Here is a 22813-nt window from a genome sequence, read left to right as displayed (position 1 = left end):
ATGATGAATGTAGGTAATTACTTAAAAACAGTTAATCCATTAACTCTTACAGTTTGGGTCAGAAATCCTACTGGGTCAAGTCTGTTGCCATTGAACTCAATTACAGCCCTGTCATCATTCACTTCAGTAGACTCAGGTCTTGCCCCTTAGCAAGAACATTGGCAAACAACAGGGACCTGGAGCAAAAATCTGTCTGGGGATTGGTCCTGCTTTGAGCAGGGGGTTGGACTAGATGACCTCCTGAGGTCCCTTCCAGCCCTGATATTCTGTGATTCTATGACTGACTCAAAGGAGAGACAGTCAACTGTGCTCCTAAATAAGATGGATAGGGTACTGTTAAATATTACAGGACATTTCCTCTTCCGCAGAGTAGAGTGAGCTGCTTCTGCAGTAATCTAACTCAAGGAGCAAAAGGCCAGAATTAAAATCTTCATTGATGGGTTTTTATTGGATTTATTTTAAGTATAACTAGGCCATATTTTAGGAATTTCTAACGATCAGCATATTGAATGTAGCACAAAAGTCACAGATACTTGTGTTCAGGTGTATAGAATGTGGAAATGTCTTGCAGTCAAGAAAAATATGTAACCCTTATTTGAGTAAAAGCTTTGTTTTAATTTTGCAGAGTACACCTGCTAAGAAGGGAAGATTGCTTTAAAAACAAAGGCAGACATGCGTGCTACTGGCATTTTAATAACAATTGGTATTAAGTTTACTTGTGCTTTTAAAAAACTATTTTTTTTTCAAAAGTAAAAATGCACCTCATGAAAACCAAGAAAAACACAATACCTGTCCCGAAAGAGTTTACAGTTTAAGGCCCCAGTCCTGCACTTTAAAGCCCAACTTCAACAGGATCATTTACAAACCAAGGGCCCTCTGTAGATATAGGTGTCCATCCATGCAATCATTGTAGGACTGTTGCCAAAGAGGGGAAGGGGAGAAAAGGAGTGAGACTAAGAAGATAAGTAAACTCAGTAAGATGCCTTCAACTTGACAATTCTGTTCAAAAACTGTTTTTTCTTGTCTTCCCCTTTCTCCCTACTTTGTCAAAGCATGGTGAAATGCAATACGTCTAGCCCAAAAGTATTAGTTTGTTGGCACAGGGAATAACGAGAAGGGAAGGCATTTTAAAAAAAGGAGGGTATTTACTTTGGTTAGAATTACAGAGCCAGTAGCATGATGGGAGTATGAGATAATACAAGAGCCAGAAAATCTTAACAAAATGTATAAATGCTATTAGAGATACAATAAGCATAATTAAGTTAAAATTGAGAAATCTTTACCTCAAGATGCACAGGAACTCGTTTGTATAATACTCTTCACTTGGTTAGGGTTGCCGTTATTGATACATCAGAACACAGCTTGACTTTCAGATCCCAGGTTAAATTAGCAGGGCTGACAATTAGAAAAAGCAAACATCTTTGTACATGTAAATGGTAGATTTGAGATGAAGGGCATTGGGAGTACTGCCTGGCAACCCTTCAGTGCCAGTTTTACAGACTCAAATAGGACAAATGCCCCAAAGACATAATTTAATGTAAAGGTTGACCATTTGAATGAATTCTAACTGAGCATGGACAAGCTCTCTCAATATTTTTGTTGTCCAGTAATGTACCAACACTTCCAAGCAATGAGGCTTCTACCACATACTTGAAAAGATCAAAACTATATTGGAAAAAGCACTAGAAGAAGAGATGCTTTTTTTATTCTTCCTACACACAAGCCTCCTAACAGGAGGTGTTCTACTCTGCCATTGGGTAAGAATATGTCTGCTCATCTAGCCCTGTCCAGCCTCTTTTTGTGATGATATCTCAATGAATAGCTCCAGTGACTCTACTTTCTGCTCCTTATAGCTTTTCTAGAATCGCAATAGAAGCATACGAGTTGTGTGCTATTGACTCAGGAACACAACACAGTAAGTTTACATTTGGAAGATTGTTGTCATGGGGTCACCACCTCCCAAGTAGCCTCTCCTGGCACTGGTCTGTTCTTTCCCAACCAAGGTATGGTCTAGCTCCCACTCTTCCCACCTTTGCTTTTTATTTTTTCCATCAGAGTTATGAGACACAGAACATTCTCCCCACACCTTGGACTTTGTACAGCTTTATACACTCTCAAAACAAACAGAAGGCCTTTTGCCCATCTGGGCTTGCTACTGTGTTATCCAGGACTCTCAATCAGTCTTTCATCTTTCTTCTTACCTTTCTTCCATGGAACCCTTGCAAGAGTGTTCACTATCTCCTGCAATTCCTTCTCCATCCTGTCCTTCAGGGACTCCTGCAGGAGCCTTTTCTCTCCAGCCTTTTCTGGCTCCTGCCAGAGCCTTTGCAAGCTCACTACTAGCCTTTCCTCTTTATTAAGCTTTGCTGCTGGCCTTTAGAGAGGCCAGCTATCCCTCATTTTGCCTGATGAGGTGGTGACTAATTAGTCACACGCTGCACCACTTTCCCCTTAAAGGGACAGGCATACCTGCAACAATTACTTTGTAAAGTTTTGAAAATCTACTTTTTGTGTATGCAATTGTATGCCTACCTTGCATTTCTAATTATTGCTACAGATACAAATTGGACATTTTTGTGTACCATGGATATTTAGTGCCATGTATGTAACCACATCTCTAGTTTGTGTACCCAGTTGCAACAGATATACTTACAAAGCAGGGGAGAAGTTGCATGCACAAAAATGTATGCAGACCTTGTTTCTAAGTTTCCTGTAACTTCACTCCTGAAATTCTGAATAACTAATACAATTTTAAAGGGTCCAAATTTCTTAGCTAATTAAGAGTCTAGCTTTGTGTTTAGGCTACCAAAACCTATTCATGATCATATCTGTGCTCTTCAAATGTATTAGGTAATGTTCTTGGATATCTAATGTGCCATTGAGCATCCATTGGTATAACAAGTTGCAGATGCACTATCTGGCAACTTGAGGGGAAAAGAGGAGGGAGGCAGGAGTATTCTTTGTTTGAAATAGAGACAATTGGGAATATATGGCTTTGTCTTTTGGTAGCAGAGGGCCTTTTACAGACACTAGGTCAAATCTTGGCTTCATGGAAGCTAGTGGCAAAACTTCCTGTCATGGTCAGTGTTAGCTACACCAGTGGCCCCACTTAAGTCTCTCTTTGAGTGCACCTCCTCCAGGTCTTAGGCCTTTACATCCCTGGGGTGGAATCCCACAATTCTCCCACTTGCATACCTGATCCGCAGGGTACAGTACCTCTATTTAAGATCCATTTTTCCTCAGCAGGTTCAACTGGGTTTGGCATCTTCAAGAGTTTTCCTTTCAGGTGCTGTGACCAAGAGCTTTGTGCAGTGACTTGTTACAGCTTCTTCAAAACAAAAGTAAATTGTAGTTAACCACAGGAACATAATTTCAGAGAAGACGGTTAAACAACAAAAGGCTTCCATGCTCATGTCTTATATTAGCATATACCTCGAAGTTTGGCTGATCCAACACATTCCAAATACTTTTACTTCTTGGGGCCAGAGTTCGAGTCTGCTTCCTTGCAGACATTACCTCTGTTCATGTTCATTAGGGACAGTGCTTTTAACAGTTTCCAATCTTTTGTTTCAGATTTCCCCATCTGAAGACCCTCTTCCAACCTGGTTAGAGGCCTTGACATCTGTATTGTCCCCTTAAGTGCTGGTGATCAAGTTATCTAAGGCCATTGGTCTGTGTTTCTGCAGACATGAGATGAGCTCCAGAATCTTCACATTCTTTGCGCTCCCATTGGTGTCAGTGGGGCCAGAATTTAATCTGCTTTGTACACCATTAGAATTAAGTTGGAATTCATCAGTCGTTGACTTCTAATATGAAAGAAGCAAGAGGAAAGTTAACTTGATAAAACAGTTTAAATCTGGGCTGTAAAATAAGCTATGTTTGTAAAGATACAACTTCAAAAGATACATGGGTAAATATAGACAAATGGTTAGAAAATAATAAGGGCTAGGGTATTGCTAATTTTAAACTAATTGGCTAGATACTGTAGTGGAGTCAATAGAAAACTCATTTATTTTCAGGAAATGGAACTTGTGGTTAGTTTGTATGTATAAAAAACTATTTAGTTTAAGTGGATGTGAGGAACTGACATTGTATGACACAGATGTGGGTGTTAAGTAAACAGATCATTCAGAGTGACTAGGGCTCCATAACAGGTGAAAAGCTGGCAGACATAAAGATAGTCATTTCCTACCAGAGACAAGCAAGCCATTTTCTGATAACATTTTCTTGGACAGACCATGTGGCATGTGCGTTTTGTGTTGTGCAATATATTATACAAGATCCTTGAAGTAAGCTTTTGTTTGTTGTTTTACACTATGCTAATAAAGTATACTTATTTGAACTCAGAAAATCCCAAAAGTCAGATACTTGGAGTATGTAATCAATAGAAGCTTCACTTTTAAAAACAGTAAAAGAAAATAATCTATACTTACCCCCATACAAATTAAATAATAAATAAATCTGAATAAAAACAATTGTTGGCCTTTGTCCAAAAGTCATCTGAGGTATTAAAAAAATTGAAAGGAGAAATCAATTTAGAATTTAATTCTTGCGGTAATTATTTTGCAGTATTTGTTTTTACTCCATTTTTTTTAATCCAAGGAAATTTACAGCTTTTCAATTAGCTATTCTTTTGTCTGTCCCCCCCCCATAACTGTAACTCTCTGAAAAGAATGGAGATCAGCTGTACATTTTAGTGTCTGTGTTTGCTTTAAAAAATCAACAGTAGTAGAATTATGTAATGAAGGGTAAATTTTTTGACTGTCTTGATGCACTACTTTCATTTCTAAAAAGAACCGTGGGTAGTCCTATCTACAGTGACCACATTGCCATTTTAGAAACAGAGCACAAATCTTTGAATATGGTCTTAGAGAGAAATGGTAAACAATTAAGGGAAGCTTCTTTTAAAAAATCATGCAAGAGAAGAATACCATTATTTTCCCTTGAAAACAGAATAGAAAATTCTGCTTTAATAAGATTAATTTTATCCATTTTTATATTAGACTGAATTTATACACAGGTATCTGTATTTCACACTTATAATACAAAGCTATATAATTCACAGGTGTGGAAGCACTTCCATTCCTCTCACTGACATGTTCTGATAATTCACAGGCATGATATCAGGCATATTCTGCTGATAAGTGTTCTGGGGCTAGTCCTGCTGGAGAAGTAAAGGAGGGAAGAATTGATGTAAAATAAGACACATTTTGAATTGAGAGAATGTGGGACGGTCTGTAATTTCATCCTAAGGAGTTTGGTGACCACACAAGAAGAAAAATTCGAGTGGCTGTTTGTAGTTTGACATCACCAAAATGATAGACTTGCAGTTATGTAATTCACAATTAGTTGTTTATGATTATACTTAGCCTATAAAGGGGCCATATTAAATTGTTGAATGCAAATCGCTTGTCTGTTTTGCCAGTTTTACTTATACAATGTAATTTGTTATAAAACAATGAACATTGGTTATGAAATGATGTAGCAAGGTACAGGATGTTATAGTTCAGTATTCTTGTACTTTTTTTTTACATCTGTAGTATAGAAGATGCAAAATCATTGACATAATTACAAAACAGGAAGTGGTGTGTGTATGCCTCTGTTTAGAAAGTACAAATATATTACTGTTGCTTGTTATTATAGTTTCAGTGAGAAAGGAATTAAGAGGTTTCTATACTATGTTCAATTCTAATATTTAATTTTATTCAGATGCATGTTTATGTATTAAACAGGAAGAAAGCAAGAAAGATGAAATATACCATTAGTTTAATTTACATTTGTCATACAGTATGACTTCATTGGTTGGGTCTGAAGGAGTACTATTTTAAAAGTTTGTAGGTCTTGATACTGCTTCCATTGAAGTCAATGGCAAAACTCCCATTGAATTCTGTGGTGCAGAATCAGAGCCTAATTGAACCATCCCAGATCAACCTGTACTGCTGAGCTGTACTCAATTGTAGGTCTGATGGCTCTGATTTACATATGGTTTTCTTTGCCCACCCTCTACTGGACATTCGTGCAGTTGAGGATTACTATGGTGTAGGCATACCCTCACCAGCTCCCTTTGCTCTTCCATGCTTCCTGCACCAATGTGGAGGGGTTGCATAATAACAGTTACTGTGACTCTATACCACCTTGGCTTAGAGAATATTCAGGTGGCTGGTTGAGCCAGCTGGATCAGCACAAAGCATCTGTAGTAAGGATGAGGAGCAAACTGTTACTCCTGGGGGAATTCTGCACCACTACACATGCACAGAATTTATGTCCCCCACAGATTTTTGTTTCCCCGCAGAAAAATGACTTTCTGACAGCGAAGCAAAGGGAATCCACAAGAGCGGTCATGAGACCCTCCCCAGCAGTATGTTTTGGGTGTCTGGGGCAGCCAGCAGAGAGGTAAATCACTGTGGGACAGGGGAAGGCCCACCTGGTGGCTCTTACTCTGCACCAGGCTCAGTTGCTAGTCCTCTTCCAACAGCCTCTTCCTAATTCCTCTTCCTACAGCTTGGGGAGAAATCTAGGGATGGGTCTGACATGGCCCTGCATGCTCTGCAACATCCAGGGCCGTGTCAGACCCATCCCCAGATTTCTTCCCCAGCAGTAGGAAACTCTGAAAACTTCCTCTCCCCGCCCCTCCCCCCCCACGCTTACTGCACCCATCACTCCTCAGCTGCAGAGGAAAGGATCACTGTACAGAGAGCTGCTTCTCCATCCACCCAACGCCTGTGCATCCAGACTCCCTCATACCCTCCAGCTGTGCCTCACTCCCTCCGCATCCAGAACTTCCCCCCCTCGACAAGTCCGACTCTCCTTGCACCTGGACCACCCCAATGAGCCACCTACACCTGGATCCCCACCCTACTGAGCCCCACTCCCCCAGCATTAGGACCCGCCTACCAAGTTCTATCCCCCCCCACAAAGTCCCAGCCAGCTTCACCTGGACCCCCCTGCAGAGTCTGATTAGCGTTGCACCCCGAACCCTCCAGAGCTCCTGTGCATCCAGATCCTCTGCTGAGCCTCCCACGTCCTGATTGTCCCACACAGAACCCTCTCAATCCACACTTGGATCCCTCCCTCCCACACTAAGCCCCTCCACATTTGGATCCTGCCTTGCTGATCCTGCCTGCTGCCCGCACATGCTGCACCTGGCACGGAGAGGAAGGACCCTGAGGTGTTTCTGGGGCAGGCCCGACCTTTGCACTATGTCACGATTGGGTGAAGCTTCACCACTGAGTCTGTGTCCTGGGGGAGCTGCACAGTGATCTCCCACCTCTGTGCAGCCAGTGGCCTGTGCTCCTCAATGCCAGGCTGGAACCTCCACATTTATTTAACATATAAAATTTGCAAAATGTTGTAGAATTTTAAAAGATTGTGTGCAGAATTTTAAACTTTTTGGTTCAGAATGTTTAAGTTTTGGGCTCAGAATGCTCTCAGGAGTAAACTGTGTGTGTTAACCTCATGTACTTTACTAGTGTGCATTGAGGTAGACATTTAAGTGTGTATTCATAATGCACTTTGAAAAAAATGTAATAATTCTAAAACTAATTTACTAAAATGTAACCGTTGTGGATCAACATTAGATTATATATATTTTTAAAACTATTACAGGCATATGGCTCAGGCTGTGATATTGTTATTCTGGCAAACGACTTTGAATGTGTGCAGATTATTCCTGGTGCTAAACATGGAAATATCCAAGTCAGCTGTGTGGAGTGCTCCCAACAGCAAGGCAGGGTAAGGTCTTTGATGAGTCTGAATAAAGTTTTAAAAGTGAAATGTATAAACAGAAATTGTTTGACATGTTGATGCTATTGCTGAGGTGGTAATTTCATACTAAGGACCTATTTTTAGATACTTACAACTTTCTCAATAACCCTTTTTGGTTAAAAGTAATGATCCTTGTTTCAGCATAATGGTGATGTATTTTTTGAAAGTTTGATAAAACTGAATTTGGCCTTTTTTCAACTACCTGAATATGTTTCTATTTTTTAATTTTTTCCACTATTTAAAAATAGAAATAAAGCTCTTCATGTTCAGATAATTTATGCCACTTTTAAAAAGTTTAAGATTTGTATGTGTTTGCATATCAGCAAGGGATGCATCAACAGCTAATTCCGAAAGTAAGAAATTCTGAAAGCCACATGTTTTCCTTTGTAGTAAAAAGGTTCAGACCCAATTTTATAAGGGGTCTCACAAAATGAGAAAAGGTACAGCAAGCTTTTCTGAACATAATATATTCTGAGATGAAGATCATACTCTCCAATTTGTTTGTAGATAGTTCTTGGATACTTTAGACATCAGCTAAAACCTTTATATTTTGCTGCACCAAAATGTGTATTTCTTTCAACAGCAAGTTAAATGTTACTTAAAACAGAATTAAATGGATACTAGTTTTCTGTGGTAATTTACACTACTTCGTTTTGTAGGGCAACATACACCTCTACTTTGATATAACGCCGTCCTCGGAAGCCAAAAAATCTTACTGCATTATAGGTGAAACCGCGTTTGTATTGAACTTGATTTGATTCGTGGGAGCGCGCAGCCCCGACCCCTCAGAGCGCTGCTTTACTGCATTATATCCGAATTCGTGTTATATCAAGTGGCATTTTAATGGGGTAGAGGTGAATATAGTATTCCTCCTCTCCTACTCCTCAACACATATTTATTCAGATTATGCCCCTTTTTATAGTTTCCAGATTTTCACCAAAAGTGGCTGTATTTTTGGTGCTCAAATCATTGGACCATGTGGCTCAAGGAATTGAAAACGATTAAAAGTAGAGTACTGTGCATGCAAATTTTTCCGTAACAATTTGTTTGCCTTGAATACAATTTCATTTATTTCAGCGTATATAATCATATTTATTTCTCAAACAACACTGAAAAAAGAACACTTATAAATAAATTATTTCAATAAATGTGGTTGTAGTGCACCAGATATGTGTATGTGAGCCACTGCTAATGACAGACTGCTGCCAAAAAGCACTTTCTAGTAAAAGTTTTAAAATCTAATACAAGAGATAGAAAGCACTTCTCTGGGAAGCGTGCAGTTAAAATAGCATGTGCTTTGAAACATTAGAAGAATTCCATGGCTTAGGTTCCCTTTTAATGACATAGTTTAAATGTAGCACAACTGATTATAAATTACGTATTATTACTGGCCATGCCTCCTGTACTGTCTAAAGTGGCTAGAAGAAAAGCTACATTTCTAGCTAGGGAACAATGAAACCATTTATGTCTGTGTCCTGGGAAGTGATACAAGTGTACATGTTTTTTAAAAGTATCTAGAAATCTTTAATGTGTTTACTAGCATAGTGAATCCTGATAACTCTGCAGTCCCTGTATGATTTCCAGCATAGTTACAACTGAGTATTGACCAAGTTTTATGTGGACACAACTGACCATATTACAAATTTGGTTGTAATATAGACAGACAAGGCCTTAGGCCAGAGGTGGGCCTGAGGGTCACATCTGGGTATGGAAATTATATGGTGGGTCATGAATGCTCACAAAATTGGGGTTGGGGTGCAGGAGGGGGTAAAGGCTCTGGCTGGGGGTGCGGGCTCTGGGATGGGGCCAGAAATGAGGAGTTCAGGATGTGGGAGGGGGCTCCGGTATGGGGTTGGGGTGCGGTGGGGGAGTTGAGGGCTCTGGGGTGGGGCTGGGGATGAAAGGTTTGGGATGCAGGAGGGTGCTCCACGCTGGGATTGAGGGATTCGGAGGGTGGGACGGGGATCAGGGCTGGGGCAGGGGGTTGGGGCACAGGACGGGCTCAAGTGTGTAGGCTCTGGGCGGTGCTTACCACAAACAGCTCCCAGAAGCAGCAGCATGTCCCCCCTCTGGCTCCTACACAGAGGCGTGGCCAAGTGGCTCCATGCACTGTCCCGTCCGCATGTGCCACCCCTGCAGCTCCCATTGTCTGCAGTTCCCAGCCAATGGGAGCTGCAAGGTCGGCACGCAGAGCCCCCTGGCTGCCCCTACACGTAGGAGCCGGAGATGGGACGTGCCACTGCTTCTGGGAGCGGTCCATATTAAATCGCCTGGCGAGCCAGATGTGGCCCACAGGGTGTAGTTCTTCTTCGAGTGATTGCTCATATCCATTCCAGTTAGGTGTGCGTGCCGCACGTGCACGTTCGTCGGAAGACTTTTTACCCTAGCAACTCCAGTGGGCTGGCAGGTCGCCCCCTAGAGTGGCGCCACCGTGGCGCTCGATATATACCCCTGCCAGCCCACCCGCTCCTCAGTTCCTTCTTACCGCCGTGTCGGTCGTTGGAACTGTGGAGCGCGGCATAGTTGTCCTCCACGTCCCTAGCTCTCCTTTGTTTCACTGTTCTCATAGTTGTAGATAGTTGTAGCCCCATGCAGAGGATAGAGTTCATCGGGGCCATTCTGGACTCCACCTTGGCCAGGGCCGTTCTGCCGCTGTCCAGGTTCCAGTCGCTGTCGGCCATCATTCGGCGTCTACAGGCGGCTCCCTTGACCTCTATAAGGACGTGCCTAATCCTCTTAGGCCACATGGCGGCCTGCACCTTTGTTACGGGTTATGCCCGGCTTCGCCTGAGGCCCCTCCAGTCCTGGCTTATCAGACAATACCGTCCAGCCAGACATCTGCTGAACGTGGTTATCATCATCCCCCAGGAGGTATTGGATTCCCTCCGGTGGTGGCTAGACCAGTCCGTAGCGTGTGCGGGGCTCCCGTTTCATCCACCCCAACCCTCGGTATCCCTAACAACGGATGCCTCAGACCTGGGTTGGGGGGCCCACCTCAGAACCCTGAGGACACAGGGCCAGTGGTCTCCTCAGGAAGTGGCCCTCCACATCAACATACGGGAGTTGAGAGCGGTCTGCCTTGCTTGCCAAGCGTTCTCCCATCAGCTTCAAGGTCGCTGTGTCGCGGTATTCACCGACAACACGACAACCATGTACTATATCAACAAGCAGGGCGGCACGAGATCCTCTCCCCTATGTCAGGAGGCAGCGCGGCTCTGGGACTTTTGTATAGCCCACACCATTCACCCCATGGCTTCCTTTCTCCCCGGAGTACGGAACACGCTGGCAGACTGTCTGAGGAGATCCTTCCTTTCGCACGAATGGTCCCTTGTCCCGGACGTCGCCCTCTCACTCTTCCAGAGGTGAGGTTGTCCCCGGATGGACCTCTTCGCTTCCAGAGGGAACAGGAAATGCCAGATGTTCTGCTCTTTTTCAAGGGTGGGAACCAGGGTCGGTAGCGGATGCCTTCTTTATCCCGTGGACGACGCACCTGTTCTGTGCGTTCCCTCCGTTCCCGCTTATCCACAAGGTCCTCCTGAAGGTGCGCAGGGACAGGGCCCGCTTTATTATGATAGCTCCAGCGTGGCCCAGACAACATTGGTATCCGATGTTGCTGGACCTGTCTCTGGCTGACCCAGTCCCCCTGCTCCTTCACCCGGACCTGATCACCCAGGACCACGGCAGGCTCCATCACCCGGACCTCCAGTCACTACACCCCTCACGGCGTGGCTCCTGAGTGACTGACCTGGTCGGAACTATGGTGCTCTACCCCTGTACATCAAGTACTACTGGGCAGCAGGAAACCTTCCACTAGAGCGACGTACTTGGCCAAGTGGAAGCGTTTCTCCTGTTGGTGCACGGAGAGGGGTTCCCTCCCTATAGAGGTTTCTATCGCCAGTATTCTCGATTACATCTGGTCCCTCAAGCAGCAGGGCCTGGCGATATCGTCCCTTCGGGTTCACCTGGCAGCTATCTCCACCTTTCATCCGGGGGGAGATGGCCGTTCGGTTTTCTCTCACCCTACAGTGACTAGATTCCTGAAAGGACTAGAACGTCTCTACCCCCAGGTTCGACCCCCTGCCCCTACCTGGGATCTCAACCTGGTTCTGACTCGGCTCATGGGCCCTCCATTTGAGCCGTTAGCGACTTGCTCCCTGCTCTATCTCTCCTGGAAGACTGCTTTCCTGGTGGCCATCACCTCAGCCAGATAGGTGTCGGAACTCCGGGCCCTCATGGTAGATCCCCCGTATACGGTCTTCCATAAAGACAAGGTGCAGCTAAGGCCACACCCTGCCTTTCTCCCCAAGGTGGTCTCAGCCTTTCACGTCAACCAGGAGATCTTTCTCCCCGTCTTCTTCCCAAAGCCCCATTTGTCCCGCAGGGAGCAACAACTCCACTCGCTTGATGTCCGCCAGGCACTCACGTTTTATGTGGAAAGGACCAAACCATTCCGCAAATCCCCCCAGCTCTTTGTGGCAGTAACGGACCGAATCAAAGGACTACCCATTTCCTCACAGAGGATCTCCTCGTGGGTGACGTCCTGTATCAGGACTTGTTATGACTTGGCTCACACCCCTACGGGCCATGTGACTGCGCACTCCACCAGGGCACAAGCATCATCGATGGCTTTCCTCGCCGCGTGCCCATCCAGGAGATTTGTAGGGCGGCGACCTGGTCCTCCATCCACACCTTCGCTTCCCATTATGCCCTGGTCCAGCAGTCCAGAGATGACGCGGCCTTCGGCTCTGCAGTGCTCCATGCCGCGACTTCTCACTCCGACCCCACTGCCTAGGTAAGGCTTGAGATTCACCTAACTGGAATGGATATGAGCAATCACTCGAAGAAGAAAAGATGGTTACTCACCTTCGTAACTGTTGTTCTTCGAGATGTGTTGCTCATATCCATTCCACACGCGCCCTCCTTCCCCACTGTCGGAGTAGCCGGCAAGAAGGAACTGAGGAGCGGGTGGGCCGGCAGGGGTATATATCAAGCGCCATGGCGGCGCCACTCTAGGGGGCGATCTGCCGGCCCACTGGAGTTGCTAGGGTAAAAAGTCTTCCGACGAACGTGCACGCGCGGCGCACACACCTAACTGGAATGGATATGAGCAACACATCTCGAAGAACAACAGTTACAAAGGTGAGTAACCATCTTTTTGCCCACCCCTGCCTTAGGCAGTGTTGCAGGGCAGCTGCTGCTAGGGAATCCCTGACATTGCAGCTCCATTAGAGCCGCAATACCCAGGGAAAGGAAAAATTACGAATCCCATGTGGATTCTGTGGTATTCTAGGTCCAGGGGGTTTGAACTCCTTGCCTCTTCTGTGTGCTTCGAGGCAGTGGTTCTCAACCAGGGGTGTCTGTACCTCTGGGGGTACACAGAGATCTTCAAGGGGTTATATTAACTTAACTAGATGTTTGCCTAGTTTTACAATAGGCTACATAAAAAGCACTAACAAAGTCAGTACAAACTAAAATTTAATACAGACAGACAATGACTTGTGTATATTGCTCTATGTAGTATACACTGAAATATAAGTACAATATTTATATTTCAGTTGATTTATTTTATAATTGTATGGTAAAAATAAGAAAGTATCTGATTTTTCAGTAATAGTGTGCTGTGACACACTTGTATTTTTTGTCTGATTTTGTAGGTTTTAAGTGAGATGAAACTTGAGGGTTTGATAGGAGTTGTTAGGAAAATGGGTTAAAACTTGCAGGTTATTTCTGTGCAGGGGAGACTAGAGACCTAAACTGAAAGTATTTAAAGAGCTCTTAATGTATCATCTTAAGTAAAATGTAGACTTAAAAAAAAAGTCCAGCCATTTTTGAAGTGCAGTTAAGCACAATGATCAGACATATTCCCAACAAAAAAAAAAAGGTCTTTTGTAGATGTGGATTTTCTGTGAAAGAAATGGACTGGAGAAACTAGGGAGTTCTAGTTGGTATGCTAGTAAGTTTCCACTTGTATGTTCAGTATTCTGTTTCCATATGCCAGACTTTTCCTCAAAAATTTTTGAACCCAGCAGCAACAGAATAACATTTGCTCCTGTATTCTTGTACTTAGTATTTAGTGATAGGAAATGGAACTTGAAATCACACTGAGGACCCAAACACTGATCATTAATTTACAAGTTTTCTGTGAAGTAGAGCGAGAGCAGAAAGAGCAAAGGCATCAGCTTTTCATTGTGCATTAACAGTAGCTACCCTGAAGTAATAGCAGATTAACAGGAGTTATCACATGTCCTTTTGTACTCAGGGTCTCTCTTGTTTACATTTAGTTCTTTAACCTGGGATTACTCAAAATAAACAAATTATGTATTTTTCAATGTTTTTAAAAGCAGTCAATTCTATGTACAACACTACTAAGTGATGTTTGTACGAATTTTGCTTTCCTTTACCACCTACACTTACATGTTTATTGGAAATTCAGTGAGTATCTGTAAATTCTAGAGAATTTTAATATGCTTTTTTCCTGAGTCTTAACATTTTACTCATTCAATCTGTTCCAGATTGCAGCATCATATGGAAATGCTATTTGTATTTTTGAACCTCTTGGTATAAATTCTCACAAAAGAAATTGTGTAAGTATGTATTACATGATTAAACTATGTCTTGTGTTGTTGAAGCAGATAAAAATATGCCTACCACTTGTTAAAGCCCCATTAGATTGGAACAAGGGAGATTAACTGAGAAATATGTTCATGTTAGACATATATATAGTTCAAATATTTGTATAGTGAGAAATCAGAACTAATTTCTTATTCTAAACAATACTGTCTAGCATATATCCCTTAAAATAAAAAGCTCTCATTTGAAAATGAAGGTTAGAAAATATTATATTCCTTAGATTTCACCTATTCTATAGGAGTATTTTATTAAATGGAACATGGGTGATTTTTTTGTTTGTTTGTTTATATTCCTCCTTCCCTAACCAGGGATACTGTATTTAGCGAGTCCCTAGTATTCTGGATGATGCTAGCAATATTTGTTTGGAACATCATACCAAAATGGTGAATGTTCAGTTTTCTGCTGCTAAAAGAATTTCAGTGCTGCATTTCATCATTGCTGAATCGAGTATTTAATAATTGCATTCAACTGATTTACAATCTATTACAATCTGAATTTATTTTCAAAAGAATTAATAGAAATCTGAAATTTACATTTGTAAATTCATATAGAAAGTAAAAAATGCTGTTACTTTATTGCTTTTTTGCTGTTAAGAACTAACCCTTTATTCCTAATGTTTTTATACAACAGCAACTGAAGTGTCAGTGGCTTAAATCGGGGCAATTTTTCCTTAGTTCTATGACTTACAACTTAGCATGGGATCCTCAAGGTAATATGAAATTGATTAGTGTTTGTTCAAAATTTATAACTGTAGAATGATTCTAGTTACAAATATTTTTTATTTAAATAAAATTGGAGTGTGAATATATGTATATTAAATAAGCAATTCTCCAACTGTGGTAGGTACATTACATGTGGTACACAGGTTGATATAAACTTTAGTATCACACTAAAAATCCATAGCAGTTTCTATTTATGAAGGGGCTACGCCAAGTACTTTTGAATTTTAGACATAGTATGCTAGGTCTTAGTTTGGAAACTGCACTCTTAGGTAGCCAACTGATATAAATACATCACTAATGCTAAGATAGTTGGAATGTTATGATTAGCATACATTCTGATAGGAAAAATACATATGTTATGTTTTAAGATTTCTGACATTGTCATGCTTGGAATTTGACCAGTTATTGAACTGTGTATAGTATTCACTCTTAACCATAGTGCATTACTGTGCTGTTCCCCTCTGGTGTTATCTGGACTGGTGATCTGCTAGGTTACTCCAATCCTTGACTCTGGGAGCCAGCCTTACCCTGCTCTACTATGAGAACCCCTGCTCCTGGGCTGTTTACGCACAGCCTCTGGCATGTAAGCTGCTCCTTGGATTGTGCAACCAAATGATACTAGCCAGTGCCTCCGATCCTGGGCAACCCTAGGAATCTTCATCTTGCAGTGTCCAGTTATGCCCGCTGGACGCTGCAAGCTTATGCATTCAGCAGTTTAACAAAGAAATTGATATGTACCAGGTTTGTTCTCCCAAGGGGAGTCTCTGACACACTTCAAGCCAAACATACTGCTTCAGGTAGAATAAACAAACAGATTAACTACAAAGGTCAGTTTAAGTGATTAAAAGTCAAAGCATAACAAGTCAGATTTGGTCAAATGAAATTAAACAAAATACAGTCTAAGCTGATCTTAACACTTTCAATGCCCTTACAAGCTTAGATGCTTTTCACCATAGGCTGGCTGGTTGCCCTTCAGCCAGGCTTTCCCCTTTGATCAGCGCTTCAATCGCTTGGTGTGGTGTCTGTAGATGTAGGTGGAAGAGAGGGAGCATGGCAAATGCCTCTCCCTTTTATCATGTTCTTTCTTCCCTCTTGGCTTCAGAGTCAGATGAGTATTACCTTATCGCAGTCCAAACTGACTAAAGGAAGGGGGGTGACTCCCTTGAGAGTCCAACAGATTATTTTGTTGCTGCCTAGTCCTGCGTCTTTTGTTCCTGTGAGGCTGGGCTGGGTTTGTCCCATACATGCCCTGATGAGGTGTGAACTGCCTCTCAGCTCTCCAGAGAGTTTTTGCCTGGGCTTATTTTAAGTTATGAGGATACATTTTCAGCCTCATAACTACATACATTACATTATAAGTTATAACCTTGCTATAACATTACTGTAACAACAATGCTCAGTGCATCATGAGCCTTCCGAAAACACCCAACATGACAAACTTTGCATTGGATACCACACAGTCATTTTACAAGGATGAACATGCGGGTGCGGGGCGTTCCCCTGAGGTACAGAGTGTCACAATAACATGTGTAGAGAAAACTTTTAAAAATATTCATCTTAACAAAGGGGCAAATTCTTTCCTCTTTGCCAGTTCCACATCTCAAAGCAAGACATGACCATTTTCCTCCTGAAGGATGTTGTAAGTGCTGCATGTTTTGAGTGACTAAAAGAAAAGCTACTGATGAGAAATAGTTAAATAAATGGAAAGTACCACTTTACATGGTTAAAAATATTTCTACTATGGATCCAGGCTACAGCTGTGAACTGCAGAGGAGAATGTGTGCCATCTGATTTTATAGTGATCAAAGAAACTTAAGTTGATTTGTACAAAGATACAGATTAGTATGTCAGGCTTGATAAAGTATAAAGTTGCTCTTAAGTGGCTAAGAACAGGAGAGTGAGTGGAAAATGGATTAAGGAGTGATCAGCATGTTTGTGATAGAAGAAAGAAATTAACAGTTTAGAGGGAACTGGCAAAGTCAGCTGTGCCCAAGACCAGGCAGTCCTAAACTAAATTTAGAATCGTGTTATGCCTCTAATCCCCTCCCTAGGCCATTAACAAGGAAGCCCAAGTTCCTGCCCTGGCACACCAGATTGGGGCACCCAAGAACTCACTAGTGTATGGGTTGAGGGAGACACCTCTTATAAGTCTATCAGTGTGAAAACAGCCTGTATCTCTCCCTGAGAAAATATGTAATATTCTGGCCAGACGTTTATGAATCTTTGCTGGCTGGCTTGATGATGGCTTTGGGGAGGCAGGAATCACCCTTTTTTCCTTCCTTTCCCAACTACACCAGTATGAGAAGACATGAACCCCCACCCAATTATACTTAGATACCCAAGTGTTAGTTATCTTAAAAATGCCAGTGTTAAATAAAATACTTGAAATGTATCTAACACTCTTGCACGGACTCTTTCACTCTGTGCAGTGCAGCAAACAGTTGAAGCTAAGAATGTGGGTCCAAGAGAGCATATCAGTGCCTGGGAACTTGTCTTTTCTTCAAGCGTTGCCTACACAGCTCCACATTTTTCACTCCACATCTTAGCAGGAGCCATCTAGAAAGCTTGGACCTTTGAGGTTGGGCACACGCTTCCTTGTGATACTTGAACATTCAGACCTGAGAGTATATAAGGCGTGATGACTCTACCCCTCAGTTCCGTCCAGCCACCAGAGTGTACCTAGTCAGAAAACAGAGTCATATAGACACACGTAATACAACGACAAATACAACTTCCTTATATCCTTTTCATGGGGAGTGGATCTTCTCAGTTAGGAGGCTCATTTCTCATTAGCTGTACAAATGAAAGTAGCTAATTACCAAGTTCTTGTGGCCAGATAGGATTATTTTAAATGGCGCAAATTCCAGTGACTTCTGTATAGAATACAGTTGCAAAGTGGTCATCTGGAAGACTAAATAGGAGACAGCAGATGTGAGTCCTTCAGCCCTTCTGGCTTTCACCAGACATTTTCTATGGGCTGTAATTTAGTAATGTAGTAAGTTTTTAAAAAATCAAGAGGTGTAGTTTTCTCCTTCACAATTGGGCTCCTTGGTATGGATGAGTACAACCTATTAGAATGGATTGCTGTAATTAATCACTACAGAAAAGAGAGTTTTTTCTTTACCTATAACATGGGTTCTGTGAGAGTACCTCTAGTAATTGATATGCCTGACTAGTTATTGATATTAACCAGTCTCTTAGCATGTTAATTCTTGGACAGCCACTTTCCTGGTGCCTATGTAATCTATGCCTATAAGAAATGACTTCTTGTGCCTGGATATTTTTTTTCCCCCTGCAGTTCTTTGACTGTCAAATGGACAAATCACCTGTGTAGAAAGGACAACTAAGTAATATTTATACTCTATTTCATACTCTAATAGAAACCCATTTTACAGGAAGGCAGAAGTTCCTTTTGAAGTTAAGTTCTGAAGAGAAGTTTGATCTTGTGACATTCTGGAAAAAATCCAAGAACTACTCTTATTTGAGACTAAACTTGTCTGTGTAGTCTCCTTTTTGTTTTCTTCAGCTTGCACATTGAAAAATTTGTAAGAGGGAGATTTGTAAATATCTTGGTTTCTGATACAGTGGTGATATTTGTGAAATTCTGCATGTCTTTCATCTACACTTTTGGTAGTGTAATTAGTTTTTGGCAGAAAAGATTCCCCATAGCCTACAAAATAAATTTTCTAATGGATGGACTGAATAACAAGGGCTTATCACAGAGAGTAACAAGACATATTTTAATTTAAATAGCTCCAAATAGTGGATTGGCTTACTGATATAAAGGGAAATAAATCTGGACAGTGGAAGAACAAATGTTTATCATCTGCCATTACAAATGCTTAAGTAATGTGTAATAATGTTTGCACGTTTAAATGTAAAATGAATCAGTAGCTGTGTCTTTTGGAAATACAAAATCAATATTGTTATTCATAAAATTATTGGGGTTTATTTTTAATTCAGAAGGTTTAATATCCAAAACAATATCAATTATTTTCATATTACTGTATTCATAATATCAGGGGGAAAAAGCACTCTTGCTTAAAATAGATGGTAAAAATCTAAAAAATTTAATAAAACCAACTGGAGCTGAGTGTGCCATGTCTGAATAATCTACTATAATCAAAATGGACTTCATAAAGTTGTGTTCCTCGGCTATTTTTAATAACTTGTCAAATATGATACTCTACATAATCTTCCAATATAAATACATCCAGAGTTCCTCATTGTGTTCTACAACTTTAATTAATATTGCTCACTTTCAGGTAACAGGCTCCTGACAGCAACTGACAACTTGCAGTTGTGGGCCCCTCCATGTAGTGACATTCTAGAAGAAGAGGAGGAAGAAGATGATGATCTTGACAGTCAGATCAAAGATGATAAAGTTCTCCCAGTTCTAAATGACTGGAAATGTGTCTGGCAGTGCAAGTAAGTGAATCTGTAAACTAAGATGTGTTAACTAGATGTAAGAGACCACATTTTAAACATGTGCTATTAAAAGCATTTACATATGTAGAGCGCTGCACAGATACAAAATTTATATCTGCAGATATAAAGCGGATATCCATGGTGTCACAGGGTTCTAGCGACAACAGGCGAGACCAGCAGGGCCATGGCCAGTAACTGGGTCAGGAACCGCCGTGGCAAAAGCAGCAGCATGTGTTGCAGGAGCCAGCGCCCAGCCCAGGCAGCTCTTCCAGTGTGGCTGAACCGCCCCCAGCCCTGCCCACTGGAGCGGGCACCAGGCTCATCGGCAGCTGTCCCTGGTTATGCTAGTATGTGCAAGAGGCTTTCACACTCCCAGACAGGAGACGCACACTGCTGCATGATTAATAATAATAATAATGCTGGTTTTGAATATAGTGATGGAATAAGTGAGGAGATTAAAAAAAACAACAAAGAATTGAAAGAAGAAAAATGGGAAGAGGAAAAAGAATGGAGTCAAAAGAAAAAAGGTGGGTGGGGGCGGGAGATGACAAAAAAGTAGACAGGCCCTTAAGCCAAGATATGGTGATGGGGACCTGGGTAGAATGCTAATATGGTAATTTAAAGTGAAGGACACTCTAACCAAAAAAGGGCAGTGAACCACTGAGCAATGGAATTTTCTTTAGAGTTTACAGAATTACAAAAGAGTTTCAGATATATATTTCAGAAGGATATACAAGTTCAAGTACCCAGAAAAATTATTAAATATTGACTGACTGAATCATTTAATGCAATTAGAGGGGAGAACTGTCACCAGAATTTTAGTGTGTTAAAAGAAATACATCATTATAACCTAGTAACTTTTCCATACTTATATTTTTATGAGGTATAATCAGACAAATATTCTTTCCATGTGGGCCCCACTCTGTCCAGGTATCAACCACCCAATTGAAGAGAGATTTATCTTTAAAGAAATTTTCAACCAGTCGAATTGTATATTTGAATAATGTTAAGAATTTTTTCTTTAAACAACAAGTAGCTGTACAATATTTCCTCTTCAGCTCCCATTCTAGCAGTACTTTGTGTTGCTTTCCCAGAAGCATTCCAAAGTCTGTTAGGAGGGATGTGCATGTCAGCCTGTAAATCTAATATTCCAACTGGATTTAACAAGGTTCCCTCCATACCCTTAGTTCCTGTCATGCTACTTTTGCCTTTGCTCTCATCTTGACTGTTCATTTAGTGTAATTTACATTTCTGTTTTAATTATTATTGTATTTGTTACATAGATTTTTAAGGCCAGAAGGGACTATAATGATCACGTAGTCTGACCTGTTGTATAACAAAGGCCATAGAATTTCACTCAGTAATTACTGCATCCTGTCCATATCTTATAGTTGACCTAGAATGTATTTTTAGAAAGACGTCCAATCTTACTTTAGACTTCAAGTGATAGAGAATTCACCATGTTCTTTGAAAAATTATAACAGTTAATTACGTCATTGTGAAAAATTTGCACCTTATTTCCAGTTTGAATTTATGTAACTTCTACTTCCAGCCATTGGCTCTTGTGATGCCTTTTTCTCCTAGATTAGAGTTAGATTGTGATCAAGTCAACTATTAACCTTTTCTTGGGTAAACTAAATAGGCTGACCTTATTAAATCATTGTAAGACAGGTTTTCCAGACCGCAAATCATTCTTGTGGCACTTTTCTGACCACCCCCCCCAATTTCTCAACACCCTTTTTAAATTGTGGACATCAGAGCTGGACTGCCATATTCCAGTAATGGATCAATGCTGTATATAGACATATCCCCTCTGTACGCTTAATCAATATTGTACATCCAAAGATTGCATTTAGCTGTCTTAATCACAGTATCCACTGGGAACACATGTAAAGTTGGTTATCCACTATGACCTATAAGTCCTTCTCAGAGTCTCTGTCCGCTGGGATACAGCCGACCATCCTGAAAACGTGACTGACGTTCTTTGTTCTTATGTCTGATCTTGCATTCTTGTGTTGTTTGAATGAGCTCAATTCACCAAGCTATGGATGGAAGCCCCTTCCATCCTGGTTGAGCATTTTATATCACTCAGGCTTGAATATTCTCTGCTTACTGTTATGGTTCTCTGGCTTTGTCAGAAAAATCAGTGATTTGGTAGTCACTACTCCAGAGTATTTTCAGAGGGTCCCCATTCATACAGATGTCCCTAACTTGTGTGATAACAGATGAATGCTGTTCTAGAGAGGAGTGTTCATTTATGCACCTCCGTGTGTCTTGGCTCTGAAAGCCAAAAGAAGCCAGCCTAAGCATCAGTGACTTGGAATTTTGGGCTATAAAATTGCCACCTGAACTTTCCTGCCATGAGAGGTCATTCAAACTATCATGGACTGAGTGGCTGCCAAATGAGAACTGATCTGTTCTTCAGTCCCAACTTAGAAGGTGCTCTGAGGGACTGGTATGACCAAAACAATATATTCTTCTGTTCTTTACTTGGCAGACAAGGAGATTTTCCAGGTGGGTGACTTATTCTACCAGTTTTAGGACAGCACAACTGATTCTTGAAAAATGCTGTGCTAAGCCCTCTCCTTTCCAGATGGGGGTTCCTTGAAGTTAGGTGTCTTTGCTTCTTCAGGCAATGCCAAATGCCTCAAATTTTGTTGAGAAAGAGTCCCAGACTAACTAGGAGATACTTTTCTTTTGCACTTGGATCAAGAGCTTATGTGCATTTGCTCTGCAAAAAAAAAAAAAAAAAAAAAAAAAAGTTATTTTCTTCCCATTCTCTTTTCTCAATGTGTCAGATATTTTTGTGCAAAAATAATCCTAAACTGCTATAGCTATTTTTAGCTGGATGCAGCACATAGCAGCTGAGACACATTGGAATGACTATAAATTATCAACATGCTTCACTTAAATATTACATAATGATATTTGATTAATTGTATAGTTGGAGCAATAATATTATAAAAATACATACACAGTAGTCAGTCAAGGTTTAAAGCTAAACTATCTTTCTTCCCTAGGACTGCAGTATCTGTACATCTGATGGAGTGGTCTCCTGATGGTGAATACTTTGCAACAGCTGGAAAGGTAAGGACAAATAACAACTAGCTAAATCTGCGGGTGTGGATTCATCACAAGCTTGATGATGATTAATATGCAAAAATGATGGACTGTGTGCAGTTATGTAGCCATAGTTAAGCAAAACTAATCCCAATATCTAAATAACCAAACAGTTCCAAATGTATAGTGAAGATTGAGTTTCAACTTCC

General features: G+C 41.4%; 1 protein-coding gene across 7 annotated transcripts in view; it reads left to right on the top strand.

Moving 5' to 3' along the window:
• The window catches only part of DMXL2 (Dmx like 2), a 153260-nt gene that overhangs the window by 8678 nt on the left and 121769 nt on the right, over positions 1 to 22813 (top strand). For 6 of the 7 annotated variants that reach the window (XR_007776179.1, XM_050966857.1, XM_050966858.1 and 3 more), the window contains exons 2-6: positions 7606 to 7731; positions 14277 to 14348; positions 15025 to 15103; positions 19382 to 19544; positions 22565 to 22631. Coding sequence is in view for 5 of the 7 variants with exons in the window: in XM_050966857.1 (XP_050822814.1) it covers positions 7606 to 7731; positions 14277 to 14348; positions 15025 to 15103; positions 19382 to 19544; positions 22565 to 22631 (507 nt within the window). In the remaining 2 variants the exon portion in view is untranslated. Of the gene's footprint in view, positions 1 to 4103; positions 6394 to 7605; positions 7732 to 14276; positions 14349 to 15024; positions 15104 to 19381; positions 19545 to 22564; positions 22632 to 22813 lie in introns of those variants that run through there. The other variant, XR_007776180.1, reaches the window with a different exon arrangement.

Source organism: Gopherus flavomarginatus, chromosome 9, assembly GCF_025201925.1.
Source record: "Gopherus flavomarginatus isolate rGopFla2 chromosome 9, rGopFla2.mat.asm, whole genome shotgun sequence".
NCBI classification, from domain to species: domain Eukaryota; kingdom Metazoa; phylum Chordata; order Testudines; family Testudinidae; genus Gopherus; species Gopherus flavomarginatus.
Note: the sequence above shows the minus strand (reverse complement) of the source record. Positions and strands in the feature narration are given on the sequence as shown.